Source organism: Chaetodon trifascialis, chromosome 14, assembly GCF_039877785.1.
Source record: "Chaetodon trifascialis isolate fChaTrf1 chromosome 14, fChaTrf1.hap1, whole genome shotgun sequence".
Classification (NCBI taxonomy): domain Eukaryota; kingdom Metazoa; phylum Chordata; class Actinopteri; order Chaetodontiformes; family Chaetodontidae; genus Chaetodon; species Chaetodon trifascialis.
The window spans coordinates 13,524,244-13,541,268 of NC_092069.1; the positions used below are offsets into that span (position 1 = coordinate 13,524,244).

Consider the following 17,025-nt stretch of genomic DNA (forward strand, 5'->3'; position numbering starts at 1 on the left):
GAAAACTCGTCCATCCTTTTCTTGGACTTAAACCCGGAAGCTGTCAAATTAAACGGCCTCCTCGGCGAGAAGCTTGCTTTATTTATTTATTTATTTATTTATTTATTTATTTATTTGTCACCATTTTAATTTCATACCAAATTTTCAGGACTGATTGGGTGCAGCGTGACATTAGTTTTTACAGATACTATGTCACTTCTACCACAGGTGTATAAAACAGGTAAAATCCTGTCCAGGTATGAATCTTACATTGAGTTGAAAACTGTTGATGGATTAGAAAACCTGACAAAAATGTGTGTTTTTGCCATCTACCACATTAAATACCTGGCAAATGAGGCTACTAAGGTATCACACTGATACAAACCTATCAAAATCTCACAATGTCATAAATCTGGCTTATTGATTTACAACATAATTCAATAACAGAGAAAAAAAATGAGACTTTTAGGAGACAATTTGACATAAGAGAGAGGGGGGGGTAAGCAAGCAGTCAGATACCTGCGAACACACAGTTTTGTAATATTGACAGTGCAGCTGCCTCACAGATAGAAGTGACACGCTGGGGGGGATTTCTGACTAAAAACCTGAAGGCCAGAGGATTATCCAGACATGTTTTCAAGTCATGACAACCGCACGGATGGAAAATCATTACACCATAATACACGAAACAAAGGTAGGCTTGTGTTCTTTAAACTGCCCTTGTAATGATTTAAAATGTATTTATATATGCTGCATTATTATCAGCTCACATCAAAGAGTGTGTTTGTTCATGATCTGTGTACACAGTCAGAGTTGGGTCCAGAAGTCTTCCTCTGTATCCACTGGTTATCGGAGGTTTAGGACTGCTAAACACTGCTCTGGTGTTAACTGCTATTGTTCTTGGGATTTACTGTGAGTACAGCTGATCCAAGGAAGGTGTTGTATCTCTGCTTCACAACTGTTTCAAGTCAGATTGGAGTGCAGTGTATTAAACACTTCATGAAGTAAGCTACGGACATATTTGCCAAGCTTAGACAAATCAATTGCTAAATACATAAAGTCTGAATATCACCTAAAAGTTTAAAAGTGGCCCTCTTACTTGTACTAAACACAGGTGGCAACGTCAGTGAGGTACCCGCTCCTGAACAAATTACAGCACAAGCACTCATCATAGAGGTGAAGCAACTTCAGATAATGGAGACTGAAGCAATCAAGGCTGAAGAAGAGGCCCGACAAGCTTTACAGAAAGAGCTCAGGGGCCATCAGCAAATGAAGCTGCACTTAGAGCAGAACAAGACCCTCTGTGACGGCTTCCAGAAGCAGCTTGACGCACTACATCTGGAGAAAGCAATGCTGCAGTCTGATTCATCTCATATGCGTGAGAAGTGTTTGTTTTTTGAATGCAATCTGGAAGCAAGCTTTTCCTTCTGGTTGTGGCTTTAACTTGTTTTCTTCGTTAACAGAAGAAAGCTGTGAACGATGTCTGCCCGGATGGTTTTTATTCAACACGTCGTGCTACTTCCATTCTAAATCAGCATCCACTCCAGTAAAGAATTGGGCAGACAGCAAGGAAGACTGCATCAGCCGTGGGGCCGGTTTGAGTGTCATAGATACCTTGGAGGAGCAGGTGAGTCCAGTATGCCACAGGTGGAAAGAAAGAGGCCAACTAACTTTTTGAAAAGTCTCTGCAAAGTATCAGCATGACAGAAGCTGCGAAATCCAGTTACATCCTCAGTGGTTAGTGGGAATGAAGCTGATGAGGAAGTTCAGCCACCGTTTGCACATCTTTATGTTTATGGAGCTGCAGAAGTTTTCCTCATTGTCACTGTAGTTAGGAAAGTTTTATCTGCTGTCTGTTGTTCCTCTTCATGAGTGAGGCTAGCAAGATGGGTTAGTTTGTATTCCGTATTCAGGAATATTGAATTGAATTGAATTGAATTGAATTGAATTGAATTGAATTGAATTGAATTGAATTGAATTGAATTGAATTTGTACTTAAACATATTGATTAGTGAGGTTTTAAAGGTACCCTGTGTGGAGTTTTTGACAGCTAGTGTCTCAATAGAACGATGTTTAATGAGAGGGTCCTGTGCTCTTTGTATCTGTTGTTCTACCAGCAGCCACAAAGATCCAGATGCCCTGAGCATGGAGGTTCAGAGGGTTGTTATACAGATGTATAGAGCTGCAGTGATTAAATGATTAATCGGATAGCTGTCAACAATGTCATATACTGTAAGTGCCAGTGAGGCAGTATGTACAATACCAGGAGCTCACTTCAATAGATTGCAGCCACAGCATCCACGTTTTTCCTGACGTGAAATGGTCTGCTATGAAAAGACCTGACCTGCAGATATGTTTGTCATGTGAAAGCTACATTTTTTTCAGACATGCTCTCCTCAGGATGTCATCAGTTGCGAACGAGGCCGGCACTGGTGATAAATACAGTAAAGGTATACCTTTAAGTAGCACATTGATGTTGTTTAACCTCTGTTTACCTAGCTAAATCTTTTCGAGTACCTACCAAAACTGGATCCAAACATTCGACCGTGGTGGAGTAGGCCAGGGGGCGTCTGGATTGGCCTTACGGATATTCAGACAGAGGGCCTTTGGGTGTGGTTAAATAATGTGACTCTGCAGGATGGAGGGTAAGAGCTCTAAGACTTACTTTGCAGTGTTGCTGTGTTAGAAGAGTCATTTGATATTTTGGTAAATATGCTTATTCTCTTTCCTGTTGAGAGATAGATGAGACGATTGATATCACTCTCATGTCTCATGGTTAATGTGTAACTGGAGCCAGCAGGCAATTAGTTTGTGGGGCAAACAGCTATCCTGGCTCTGGCACTGTGCTGGCTGAATAACTTCTCTTTGAACCACGATTTGTGCTTTAACATTGGTGTCTGGATTAACAAACTTCATATGAAGTGTTTATTACTGACCTTTAGAGGTGCTGGCTGGCAGATTTGTTTAAAATTTTGTAGAAAGCCAGGCTTTTCCCCCGCTGACAATGAGAGTGGTATCGACCTTCTCATTAACTCATTAACTCTCAGCATAAAAAGCAAATAAGTGTAATTCCCAAAATGTCAATTACTCACGACTGTTACTGCCAGACAGGTTCATGTAAGCTTCATAACCAAGAATGAACCGTGTCAATAATTCTCTGAATAACTGTGAAATTAGATATCCAATCATGAGCTGAGTTAAATCATGAATTGCAGCTTGTAGTTTAAATAAGTAAAATTTCAAACAGATTTCAAGTGTATCTGATTAAATTACTATTGGTGTATTAAAGTGAACAAAAGTATAAGCATGAAAAAAGTCATATAGAGAGATTTGAAAGTATAACTTGGGCCTTACTTTAGGTACTGGATACCAGGGGAGCCCAACAACAGTGGAGTACTGGGTGAGGACTGTGCAGCATTGATGAACATTAAAAACCCCAGGGCAACGTGGTTTGATGCAAACTGCCAGGAGAAGAAGGAATGGTTATGTGAAATGGAACCCAACTAGCCATGGAGAGCACGGTCGTCCATGTGCATCCCGAGTTTGAGTCTTCTCAAAGAAGTTCCATGAGAGGAGAAGACCCATTTATGTGCCATAACTAGATGGGTTTTTTTTGTTTTGTTTTGTTTTTTACCAAAAATGTTCTGCAGGATGTTTTAGCTCCATGTTCCAACAGTACCACTAATGGAAAGCCTTCTGTTAGATATGCTCCATCTTCATGGAACAGATCCTGCTCAGTATCTCTGGATAAGTTTGTAGACCTCATTAAGGCTGCAATGCTCTTGAATAACACAATGATGCTTTTGATTAATTGATATTTCAGTATGTTTTTCTTCTTCCTACTGAGGATTTTCTTTTAGCACATACCCTCTTTTGTTGCTGCTTGTTTCTAATTGTTTTGAAGATGTTTTGTAGCAGCAGATCTGAAGTCCTGAAATTTTGTACAATCATTCATGCAATAGCTGCAAAACTAATGATATTCCCCTCATCCTGTGCTGTACTCTGCATTTGGTGCTAATTACCAAATGTTAGCCAGCTAAGCTAAGATGGTGAACATGGTAACCATTATACCCATGTTAGCGTTTTAATTTAATGCCTGTCTGCATGCCAACATCTGCATTTTGCTTAAAGCAGTGCTGTGCCTAAAACAACCTCAGAGAGGTCTGTAGACTCTTACTATGATGCAAACTTGACATACAGTGTATGTAAAACCAAGTTCCTCAATGTGTTCTTTGAGTGTAAATAAAGGTTGAGTGAGTGAATCATATTTTGTGACTATACTACTCTAGTATAACATTACTGCAGATGTGATCGTGAAAACTGAAGAGTAGAGCTTGAACGATAACTTTCAAAGCAACAGTTAGCTGTGTGGGCAGCAGGGGGTGCACATAACGTATTTCTACTGTCAACACTCCACACCACCTATTTGATTAAATCTTTTCCCCACACTTTGTGAATCTGGCTTTGTTAACTGTTTCATTTGTCCTAATTAAATGAACTTAAGTCTATAAATAAGCCTTTCCACTCTCGATATGCTGGTTTAATTAGGAGAGACTTAGAGCTATAAGATGAATGAAAGAAGAAAATTTTAAGTAAGATTGAATTTATTGTGAACAGAAGGACTAGATTTGACCACAGATGTGTGCCATTTGTGATTGGATGAAGACAAGAAGGAGCTGATGGAGTTTAGAGATAGCAGGAAACTGACTCAGAAGGGATGGTCACAGAGATGGCTTAAAGGCTTAAAATAAGAGAGCTAAAAACCTTAACGCAATACTGACAGAACAGCCACCACCAGTGACATGCTGGGGGTGTTTCTGAGTAAAAACCTGAAGACCAGAGGGTCATCCACACATGATTTCAAATCATGACAACAGCACAGATGGCTAATCATCACGCCATAATACAGGAAACAAAGGTAGGCTTGTGTTATTCAAACTGTCCTTGTGATGGTTGTAATGCTGCATTATCATCTGCTGTTCAGCTTCAGTTCACCTCAAAGAGCGTGTTTGTTCAGGATCTGTGTACACAGTCAGAGTTGGGTCCAGAAGTCTTCCTCTGTATCCACTGGTTATCCTGTGTTTAGGTCTGTGAACACTGTTCTGGTGTTAGCTGCTGTTGTTATTGAGACACCTTTTTCAGAAAGCATGCTTTTTATATTTAGTAAAATACATTGAGATTGAAAGAAACTTCTTATCTCTAATCACAGGTGGCAAAGCAATTAAAGCTCAAGTAGCTCAGGCAATGATACATAAGGAAGACACAGGTGGATCAGTGAGGCACAGGCTGATGCACCAATCAAAGATCCATCCCCAGCCTGAAAATGAAAGCTTGACTGAACATTATTATTTTTAAGAAACAATGAAAACAACCGCTAAAACAGATTTAATTGCATCATAATTTGTGTAACTATATGAAAAAAACTGATAATGATAGAAATGTGTTATTATAATAATACAGTTATATAGATGGATAATATTTTAATTGTGTCAGATTTATAGGTCATCTAAAGGCTTCTGTGACATCAGGCAGGCCCCGTTTCGGCCTGCCTGATGTCACAGAAGCACATGAAACTGGCAAAGGAACAGAGGAAGTGGACCAGTTGCAGGTGAGGAAGTGAGCTGGGAAGCATGGGTAACTGCACAGCAGATGAGGAAAGAGAGAACATGTGTTGGGCTTGGTGGGGCACTGGTCATAGGGAAAGGAGAGAAAGTCAGAGGTCATCTGGTGAGTAAGTGGAAAATACCAGAGAAGGGCCTGGGAAAACAGAAATGTGGCTGAACAGGAGGAAGAGGGAGACAGACTGTGACAATGAGTGTAGTTTGGCAGAAACACCAGTTTACTACGCTCTCAGAAAATAACCATATAACTGAGTGAAGACACAAAGAAGCAGTATCGATAAAACTCAGCGTTAATAAGTAATGCATTTAATATCTATTGCAGTATCAATTGCTTTGTATGGCTCAGGTAATTGCATTTGTCATGATGCAGTCACTGCAGGTGTACAACTGCAGATACCACTACTACTATAAGATTAGAATTCAAACATTAATTTTAAGGTATTTACACACAACAAGATACTTTCCAATGATTTCTATTTAAACCAGACCTCTCAGTGGCCTCTACTTCTCACTTTGTAAACTCAAGTGATTCCATCTGTAGCAGCAAATATTACATCTGTAGTAAAGGTAAATCTTGAGATCTAAGTCTAACTGGAATTGTAAATGTTCAGTTTTGACAAGAGACCCAAATGCTGTAACTCTGTCCACTGTTCAGAAGTTTAATCATCTTTTTCCAATAATGTTAAGCAGTCACATCAGAGAGGTCCAAACACAAGAGCAGATGTGTGGGCCAGAGAGAACAGGTCTGAGAGGGAATCCAGATCCAGTAACTCACAAGGCAGACAGACAGGGCACAGCATGAGGCAAGCACCTGAGCACAGAGAACAAGTCGGGGAGATAGACGGACAGGCAGAAAATACCACAGAGGTTCTTGGTTGATCACAACATCACCACTTAGGTGGGCAGAGGATTTGACAAATACTGGTTGGAAGGCCAGTGCTGAAATACTTTGGCAGCAGATGGGTCTTGATTGAATAATTGAAGTCAGGTGTGCTCAGGAGAAGAGAAGGCTGGACCAGACCTGAAGCCTCACCCTGCAGTTTAACACATACACAGGACAGACAGGGGAGAGACAGGCAAGAGACTGGGGGGACAAAGAGGAAACTGCAAATCCCAATCATAGACACAAAATCATTGATTGTGTAACTTAAAGTCACCACTACTGAAGCAGCAGTTCACAGAAATTCACATTCCAAATGTAAAGGACATCATGTCTATGGCAATGAGAGCACGGTGAGTGATTTTAGCTTAAAAACATTTACATACATACCAAAGACAAAAGAGCATTCCAAATAATCCTTCTGCTGATAGTACTGATCAGTACCAAGTGAGGATATCAGAAGATTTTAGAGGAATATCCCTCATAGTAGTCTGACCCAAAAGAACCCACAGTGACACAGGTGTCACAAGTCCTTTAAATGTCCTGGAAAGTTCCTCATACAGCTTTATCCTTGGCTTTAACTCATGAAGTCCCTAAGTGACACATACTGAACATCCTGTAATTTTGTGTTCCCGTAACAACATTTCCAAGATGTCTGTGTGCCAGGTCAAGAGATGTGACCCAACTAGCTAAATTTAAAACGCTTGTTTTTTGTTGCTAAAGGTAAGATTCAAGCCATTTAAGAATTCTAATGCTTACAAAACATGTCCTTTATTGCATTTAACCTGTTGTGAACACGTTTCTTGAACAAATTGATATAAAACAAATCAGATAAATATCGTTGTGACATATATGTCACATCGGGCCTTTAACCATAACATTGTCGCAGAAAACCTAATGTGACATGTATGTTACATAAGAAAAATTATTATCATCTACTCAGTTAATTTAAGTGATTCAATTCAATCCCCCATAATTTTCCTTGAAGGCGAAATGGGTCCGGGTTCTTATGGGTTAAGGTAAGGAACAGGTTGTCCTCAAAAACTTGCTTTGTGAGTAAGGCAAAGAGAACATTATGTTCATGTTGAAATGAAGACATTTTTGCAAGTGCAGCAAAAAACAAATGTTTCCAGTGTCTACATTTGGGTTCACAGCTTCCCTGCAAGACGCATGGGAAGGCTTGTGTTACATGAACATGAACAGATTTGATGGCAAGACCTCAAACATGGAGCCAGTGTTTGAGAAATGAGATAAAATGATGTTAATTTCTTTGGAGTGGCCGATTCAGAGTCCAGATGTCACTCCAGCTGATAAAATGTGACAAGGCTGAGAACTGTTTTTCCCTTAATGCTCTTAACGAAGCATGAGACGATGTTCTTACTTTTGTCCTTTAGCCTCAATGAAGCTTTCAAGTCTATATCTGCACCACAATGTGCAAATCAGTGTGTATGTTGTGGGATGATTTGCTGCTCAGTAACTAGTAGAAAGCAGTATTATTGACCAAAAGTTTTGTTTCCCTCTTCTGTGGACTTTCACTTTCATCAGAAAGCAGAATTGACATTTTTTCACAAAAAAGTCAAGAGCTTATGCATAATTTACAATTATCCAAACATGCTTTAGAAAAAGTTTAAATGTATGTTCAATGCAGAACATGAGAAACATGTCTGTGTGCATATCCTTTATTATAGTTAATGATATACCTTCCTGTCCAGTTGTGCAGTGGAAATCCACGCAGAAATCAACTTTTTTAATATATTTTTTGACTTCCACATTTTTCTCCTGATGAAAACATTCATTTTCACACACTATTTCAGCTGAACTTTGCTAGTAGCAAACGAGACATCACCCTTTGGTTTATGGAGTTTGGCATGATGGATGTCACCATATTGGATTTTTGGAGCCAGAAGTGACCATATCTCTACAAGCGGGTGGAGCTGGGGAGGATCCACATTGCTACAACTCTATCTTGATTGGATCTGACTGAGAACCCAAGGACACATCTTGGTAGCGACCTCTCAGTCACAAGGTAGCCATGCCCTGTAACACACCCTCACAGTTCTGAAGAAGTAGGATGCACACACACACATAGCCCTCCATTGATGTAACCCTTTGTTCCCCTGTGTCCTCCATGCAACACTTGACTCTCTTGAAAAACATCTGTAATCATGTGTCATCACTTTGGGGTGGACTCACTTTCACACACATCAGTATCCTCTTCACAGACATAAAATCAGGAAGCAGAGACATCAGAGCTGCAGCGCTGCAATGGAGAATGCACGGAGAAGGATGGCTGGTTGGCAGAGAATATCATTTACATCAAAGTTGTCTCAAGTTTTCTTCAACAATGATGGACACAATCGCTATGAAATATTTGGACAAGGTACAACTTTTCTCAGCCAAATGAACCTGTAATTTGAAGTAATTCAATGCTGCCATTATTCAAGTGTTACTGAAAGCTTTGCTTAAGATCATTCATAAGGTCAGGCTTTACTAACGAGCCTCAATGACTGTAGCTTTAAAGCCTTATTTATCACAGTGAATCACCTGTTGTGCTCTTGACATCTTCATAAATTACAACATTGACAGGTAGAAGTGGATCTGACCGACTGATTTTACTGAGTCTGGGTCTGCTGAATGTCGTTTTGCTGATAGCTGCTGTTGCTCTTGGGATTAACTGTGAGTATGACATTGGACAAAAAGGTTTCATTTCCCCTCTTCTGTGGAACTTCGCTTTCATCAGATAGCTGAATGAACACTTTTTCACTCAAAAAAAAAAAGTCTGTGATTATAATACGCAAGTATTTCAACATGCTTTAGAAAAAGTTTGAAGGTACATTCAGTGCAGAACAAGAATATGATGTGGAAACATTGGTTAAACTTTTCACATGTAAAGAGCAAAGATACACGAAACTCTTTTCTTTTGAAAAAAGTCATGCATTACAAGTACTACAATGAAAATATGTCTTTTGCTTCGTTACTTCACACGGTTTCGACACAGTTGTAGCTGACTTTGCGACAATGTGTTTTCTCCTCTTCAGGTGCCAAAGGCAGAGAGGGCTCCATCCATGTTTCACACTCAGCCACAACACAGCTCATCACTGAGCTCGACTATCTCCGTAGCAATCACAGCAGAGTGATGGAAGCCGAAGAGGAGGCCAAGAACGCTTTAGACAGAGTGCGCAAAAACCACGTGCAACTAAAAGTGGAAATTGAGCTGCAGAAGACCATCAATGATGATTACTGGAGGCAGATTGCGGCACTGCAAGCAGAGAAGACAAAGCTTCAGAACAATGTATCTGCACTGGGTGAGACAAAGCTGTGCTATAGTTTTGATCGAATCAGTTCACATACTGAAAAACACCTCAAGTGACAAGGAATCTCTTATTTCTCCTAGAGGGAACCTGTGGCAGATGCCTCCCCACATGGATTCTTCACAACTCCTCCTGCTATTACTTCTCTTTCATTGACACCACTAATGTGCCAAAGACCTGGCCCGATAGCAGAGCAGACTGTATTACTCGTGGAGCCGACCTGATTGTGATTGATAACCAGGAGGAGCAGGTGGGTTCAGAATAGGTCAATAATAATTATGAAATAAATATTTCTGTATTTTAAGATTTCATTTGAGCCCCCTAAAAATGTCCATTTCATTGTGTGTGTGCACAGAAATTTATGAGTGGCAGCATTGAAAATTTAAGAGGTGTCCAGAACGTCTGGGACAACGGATTCTGGATTGGTCTCACTGACACAGGGACGGAGGGGACCTGGGTCTGGATTAATAATGTCACCGAGGTGGAACAAAGGTGAGAGCTGCACTATTATAGTCTCAGTGCTGTAATAATTATAGATTATTACTGACTACTTTTTTGAATGTTTTGATTTTCCAAAGGTACTGGATGGATGGAGAACCAAATGACCACGGGCACCACGGTGAAGACTGCGGGGTTGCAGTTTATAGTGCCAATAATCCTTGGAAGACCCGTTTTGATGCCAATTGTCAAAATAGAGCGAGACATTTTGTATGTGAAAAGAAATCAGGCTAGACCCAGGAAGTACTGCTCTTGTAGCAAACACAAGCACACGTCTGTAACTCTTTACAAAACACACAATAAAGATTGGTCTCATGTTTCTGGACAGTTTTCACCCTCAGTTATTCTAAGTCCTCATAAAGAGGCTTCTGCAGAGTGACGTGCAACTCAGTGTGATATTATTGACAATCATTCATATTAAAGCTATTGTTTCAAGGTTGACACTTTATGAAAATGTGTCAAATGTGCCAAAATATGGTCAGTCGGTTGGTCGGTCCACCACTTTGGTCAAGACTGAATTATCTCAGCAGCTGTTGGACATCATGAAATTCTGCAGTCAGTTTTCATCATAACAACTTTCATGATCAACTGACTTTTCATCATACCTACACCTGAACGACCAACAGCGGCAAATGTTAGCATGCTAACAGGTTACACTAAGATTAAAGTAGCGTTGAGCATGCTAGCATGCTGATGTTAAGTTTTAGCTTAAAGCACTGTACCTATACACAAAGGTGTAATTCTTAATGGGTCTACATGAAGGTTTCTTCTGATTGCAAGGCAAGAAATCAAGGACGTGTGGTAAATTGTGGTCAAAGTCTTTCTGGTACAGCAAAGGTTAAACCAAGTGAGGGCTGGATGATGTATGGATATAAGCTCTTAAATTGCTCTCTGGTGGTAGCGGCTCATCGATTTCAATCACTCACCACAGATTTCAGTCATAGGCTATGGTCATTTGTCTTATTTTATAAATTGGTCAGGCATTGCTTGGGGTTAGTGGCAAGCAGCATTGCCCCCACCCTCCCTATCTGGAACAAATCCTGACATAATTTCACAAGAAGTACAGTTGCATCCTGTGAATGTGGCAACAGTTGACCCTCGATATTACAAATCTACCTCACCTCTCACTTCTAGCCTCTCACTTCTCTCTGCTTACTTCTCCTTTCTCATGGACAACAGTAAGCTGGAACTGGATTATTAAGAACTTATTATTGATGAGCTCAGCAACAAGAACTTCAAGTGTCAACAGCAGGCGATGTCCTTATGAAGCATCTCCGGCGTGCCATCTCAAGTGAGGGACAGTTAGAATGGACAACAGAGACATGTCAGGTTGTAATTTTGACGACAGATTGAACACACTGATCAGTGAGGATGACTTGCACGACGAGGACCATCCTCACCCATACACTAACCAAGGCAAGAAACAAGGTAAGTTCAGAGTTATTATTTACACATTGCACTTACTTATTTGCCTGGTATGAGTTAGAACTGAGTGAATGGTGAGAATTTATGATATTGACATCAGTATTGATGTATTGATATTATCTCTCTGTCCAGTGTTCTCATACAGTATGACGCTTGGGAGACATTACAGACTGGCTGCAGTGAGTCTGGCAGGACTCGCTGCTGTTCTGCTCATAGTTGATATCTGCCTGGGGGTCCACTGTAAGTCAGTGTTACTGTGTACACTGCTTATTGGAATTATTGATTATTTTTCTGTCAATGGACTCATTGACTAATCACTGCTATTTTCCCCATGATACATCTCTAGATCACCTGTTCTGCCCATCCAACTGTTCAATACCCACATATTCTTTTTATAAAGTTATAGAACAGCGGAAAATTCTTCACAAGGACAAGATGGAGGCAGGGAATGTTTGTCATTTTTGCTTGAAAAATGACTCAAATCCTCAAAATAATTGCCTGTTTTGCAAAGTAAATGTTTTTTATTGTACTCAAATATTTGGGGGGCTTCTACCACTGCAGTCCTTTAGTGGACTAGCTTGTTGGTCGGAGGGCAGTTCTACAAATCATGTGGTTTCTGTTTTCACATGTTGGAGCCTGATGTTTAGATCAGGGCAGGGACTCTATAAGAGTGGATTAGATAGACAGTGGTAGTAGTAATCGTAGTAGTAGTCTGAAACTCTTCTGGGTGGGAAGGAGATTACTTCACGGGGAGAAAATGAGAATACATTGCTGTAGTGACACTGTTTGTCCTCAAAACTTACAGACAACAAACTCAAAGATACCCACCTCACACTCAATGACACAGAACAAATCAACAATGAGCTGGCCAAACTTCACGACGCATACAAGACCGCACTTGAAACAATGGAAAGTTACAAAAAGGAGATGGCCAGAGAGAAGAGCCGTCAGACGCAGACCAACTGGGAGTCTGAACATCAGACAAAGAGACAGAAAGACTATCAAGTGCAGTTTGATAAACTGACTAAGGACACTGCAGCTCTGAGACAGCGCTTACCGATGATTAGTGAGACCTGTTTTACTGTTATTGCATATCATAAAACTATTAAAAGCATAATAATGTTTTTTTATATGTTTGTGTTATTTACTGTCGTTGTCTTTGACTGCAGAGGAGGGCTGCAAACACTGTCCAACAGGATGGGTTTTGATAAACTCACTGTGTTACTACTTTCCTTTCTCTAACATTAATGGATATAAATCATGGCAGAAAGCCAGAGATTTCTGTCAGATGTATGGAGGCGACCTTGCAGTCATTGACAGCAAAGACAAAGAGGTAGATCATCAACATTCAACTCATATTTCTCTGAAACTGTTCATGAAAGTTTTTTGTGTGTGTTTTAATTTTGTTTATATTTCTTATCTGTTAGAACTCAACTGTAACTCACTTGATAAATGTTCTAACCTCACAATCCAATATGGGTTTCTGGATTGGACTGAAAGATTCCCACGAGGAAGGGACATGGAAGTGGTTGGATGGAACAATACTGGTTGAGGGGTAAGAGTTAATCACGTTACATGTTGTTGTATTTGTAGGACACTGACAGTTTCTGGCACATCTAGTCAGATGTCATGCAGTGAAGCTTTCCAAGCTTTCAGTTTTCATTCCTGCAAATTGAATAAGAACATAATGCAAGATAACCTATCACTTTGCTCCAGGTACTGGAATGACGGAGAGCCAAATGATATCAACAATGAGGACTGTAGCGGGGTTTATCCCAGAGAAAACTTCTTCAAGGCTTGGAATGATGTTCGCTGTGATGCCACGATGAAATGGATTTGTGAGAAAGCACCAACGTCTATGAGCTAACGGCGTATATTCACAGCATTTGCCTGCAAGCTTAACTGTTTGCATGATGAGTTAACTCCACCTGAGAGACTTGTAGATATCTTCTGAAATGTTCTGCAATGAATAAAAGATCTTGACTGAATCTGGACTTTGAAGCCTCATCACATCACCTGTAAGCTGTATACAAACTTTTAATAAATGGTTTATATTGTTGTTGTGGAAGAAAGAAGAATGACTTCATTGTTATTATCATACATGTACAATTGTAAATGTTTGTACTCTGAACAGTACTTTGATACAGCACAGTATTAATTCATCACTTGTCCTATGCAGACACGTAGCATTTTCTATTATTACCGCTGTGTTTTACTATCCTGTCATTCTTCATCTGTTTATACTCCAGCATCCACTGATGAGTATCCACAGAAGGAGTGATGTTGTGGACAGATACATTAATAAGGTCCTTACAGCCACAGTATTGTATGTTATACACTGCTTGGAATGTAAAATGAGGGACTTGAAGTGTTACCAACACACCTGTGGTCAGTGCTCAGAAGTCTGTAAGTAAGAGGAAAATCCCTGCTGGATTTGAGGTGTATATTGTTAAAATGATAACGTTACCAGAAATGTTGTTGTTGAACAAGATGGCTGCAAAATATAGAGATTTTGTTCATTTAACTGCACAATGGTCTCTCTTTTTGCTTCTTTATTCACTGTACCAATCTTTCAGCATTCTGCTGCAGTGCAATTAAGATAAATTTTCTGACTTACCCAAATTCCATGTTTGTTTTCTGTAACTCTCCCAGCCTACAATTTGTTGGTCCCACCACCATTCTGAAATATGCTAAGCCTTTGTGAGCTAAAACAAATGGCATCATTAGTTGTTAATAAATAATGAATGCTTTATAAATCTGCAATAAGGTAGCATATGCATTTCGAAAGTGTTTTAATGTTTTAAATGGGCCATCAAGTCGACAGGTGTGAGAGTAAAAAGATCAAATTCCCAAGTTAACTATGTTGAAGGATGTGAACAGCCTATTACTGATCTGTAGAGAGTTAATAAATGATTTTAGTGGCCAACCATTAATTACAGCATAGCCCTGTGGTTAAGACTTTATAAAGTAGCATTGATGTAAGTCCAGTGGAGACAGTTCGTTCAGTCAGTATCTTTATCTCTAGAAAACATCTTGCAAGCTTTACAGGTGAAGGAATTTATATGAAGCTACTGCAAGCAGCCGGTTAGCTTAGCTTAGCATGAAGACTGGAAACAGGGGGAAACAGCTAGCCTGGCTGCATCAGATGTTAAAATCAACGAGCCCCTCTACAGCTCTCTAATTAACACATTATATCTTCAATGTTGTGTATTGTCCAAGTGTAACATGTCATGGTTTTATGGGGGTTATGGGCTGGACTATTTCTTCATGTGTCATCTAAAACAAGCTGTAACATGTTAATTAGTGAGCATTAGAGGTGCTGGTCGACAGAATTTATTACCAACCTAGCTGATTCCCCCTGTTTCCAGTGTTTGTGTTAAGCTACGCTAACATAAACTATGCTGGCTGTAATGAATTTCCCAAAATGTCCAACTATCCCTATAAGAGAAGTTTCTCAAAAGTCAGCAAAGAACTTCAGAATAAAAGGGAAGTATGTTAGAAAGACAGAAGGAAAGACAATCTGAGCTATTTGAATTCTGTGATACGACTCAGCAGCCACAACAAATGTGCTGATGTAGCATTATTTTAGACAACATGGAGAAATGTTATCGTTCAGTGTCGCAGCAATGTGCATACAGACTTACAAGCACTCTGAAAACAATTTTTATTTCTATTAACATGACTGTAAAATGAGCTGGACCACAGTTCTGCTGACATTTACACAGATATTCTGTACTTAAAACACTAAAATCAGAGGTTAAGCTACACCGAAAAGTACCGAAAATTTATATTTTACCACACATACACACAAAGGCCTCAGTATCCAGACCAGGGTCCAAACACACACACACACACACACACACACACACACACACACACACACACACACACACACACACACACACACACACACACACACACACACACACACACACGCCTTATCACTCGTATAAGCAGGAGACAAACAAATCAATAAGCACTACTTGTACCAGTGTAATGGCCAACTCACAGCCACAGTCAGAACTTGAGGAGGAAATGTCATTTGACCAGAAGATTTCTCAAGATGTCAACACAGATGAGGGTTTGGGCCCCCGCCATCAAATATTTGGACAAGGTACAATTAACTTTAAAATCAAATCTGCCGTTTCTGACTTATATCCTTCGTCTTTTACACCACCATTGTACTCTTTTCGCTCTCAAACTCTGTGTGTGACTTAAGTTAATTCAGTAACTGAGGTTTGAAAGGTATGTAAAATGTAGTTGAATGTAATCTTTAAATATATTCTATGGTTTTAAAACTCGAAATGTGATGATTTTACTCCTGTAATCAATCAATTTCTCTGTGACCTGTTAGAAGGTACAAAAGCCACTGTGATAATGCTTGTAGTTTTATTTTGACGATCTGAAAATTAAGAAGAACTATACTGAGATTTTAACTCCGAGGAACATAATCGAGGTCTGTTTGCAGAGAGAGGTCGGCTTGCATTTCCACACCGCCGACTGGTTACACTGAGTCTGGTGCTGCTGAATGCTGTACTGCTAATAGCAGCTGTTGTCATTGGGATTTACTGTAAGTATGAGCGTTCACAGAAAACAACTGGTTACCTGTAAGCCTCTTCAATAGAATCTAAATCGTATAGCTGAACTGACATAACACAGTATTAAAAAATGGATGTGCACCCATCCCTCTGGGGGATACAGGGGCCTTCGCTGGCCAGATGATATACATAATCCCTTCTGTGGCACCCAGGACGCATCCTAATCAGATGCCTGAACCACCTCAGCTGGCTGCTTTCAATGCAAAAGGGAAGCTGCTTTACTCTGAGCTGCATCCAGATGTTTGGGTTCCTCAGTCTGTTGGTCATTAGCCAAAGCTCATGAGGGTTGTATGCAGATCGACTGGTAAATCGAAAGCTTTGCCTTTCGGCTCTGCTTCACCGCAGCGGTCCACCCACAATTGGTCAAATGTTAAGTAACTTTGGAAAGTTTAGATCAGAGGAAAGTTCATTATCTAGAAAAATAATTTTCCTGATCTTAGGTATCTCCTTATTGTTGTAATGTGTGTTTGAGAGCTTTTAGACAATTTCCATGACACTCTGATCCCGCCTGTTCCACCCTTGGCTGCATGAAGAAGCCAACAGAACTATTGCTAAAAGAAAAAATTAACTTCACACATCAGTTTGGCCATTTTGTTATTATGCCTTTTTATGCCTCAGGTGCCAAAGCCCAAGACACCAGCCTTCTGGTTTCTAATTCAGCAATTGCACCCCTCATCGCTGAGATGAATTTTCTCCGTAACCACAGCGGTATT

The 17,025-nt window shown here is 40.0% G+C and overlaps 3 protein-coding genes across 4 annotated transcripts; all 3 read left to right on the plus strand.

Moving 5' to 3' along the window:
- The first annotated feature begins 777 nt into the window (after positions 1–777).
- Positions 778–3,524, plus strand: LOC139341900 (C-type lectin domain family 4 member E-like). The gene is made up of 5 exons (XM_070978607.1): positions 778–891; positions 1,094–1,357; positions 1,443–1,606; positions 2,479–2,624; positions 3,339–3,524. The coding sequence occupies exons 2-5, from the start codon at positions 1,174–1,176 to the stop codon at positions 3,484–3,486; spliced, it is 642 nt and encodes a 213-aa protein (XP_070834708.1). The 5' UTR covers positions 778–891; positions 1,094–1,173; the 3' UTR covers positions 3,487–3,524.
- A 5,055-nt stretch (positions 3,525–8,579) lies between these two features.
- Positions 8,580–10,598, plus strand: LOC139342534 (CD209 antigen-like). Its single transcript, XM_070979675.1, has 6 exons — positions 8,580–8,860; positions 9,067–9,156; positions 9,519–9,785; positions 9,875–10,041; positions 10,147–10,283; positions 10,370–10,598. The coding sequence occupies exons 1-6, from the start codon at positions 8,746–8,748 to the stop codon at positions 10,521–10,523; spliced, it is 930 nt and encodes a 309-aa protein (XP_070835776.1). The 5' UTR covers positions 8,580–8,745; the 3' UTR covers positions 10,524–10,598.
- A 938-nt stretch (positions 10,599–11,536) lies between these two features.
- LOC139342579 (CD209 antigen-like protein 2) lies at positions 11,537–13,612 on the plus strand. 2 transcript variants are annotated; one of them, XM_070979772.1, is made up of 6 exons: positions 11,537–11,717; positions 11,847–11,954; positions 12,520–12,780; positions 12,884–13,047; positions 13,142–13,303; positions 13,371–13,447. In XM_070979772.1, exons 1-5 carry the CDS (start codon positions 11,597–11,599, stop codon positions 13,271–13,273), a joined length of 786 nt encoding a protein of 261 aa, XP_070835873.1. In that variant the 5' UTR covers positions 11,537–11,596; the 3' UTR covers positions 13,274–13,303; positions 13,371–13,447. The 2 variants fall into 2 exon arrangements, with proteins under 2 accessions (XP_070835873.1, XP_070835872.1); XM_070979771.1 differs by having other exon boundaries at positions 11,538–11,717; positions 13,142–13,269; positions 13,431–13,612.
- The last annotated feature ends 3,413 nt before the right edge of the window (positions 13,613–17,025 follow it).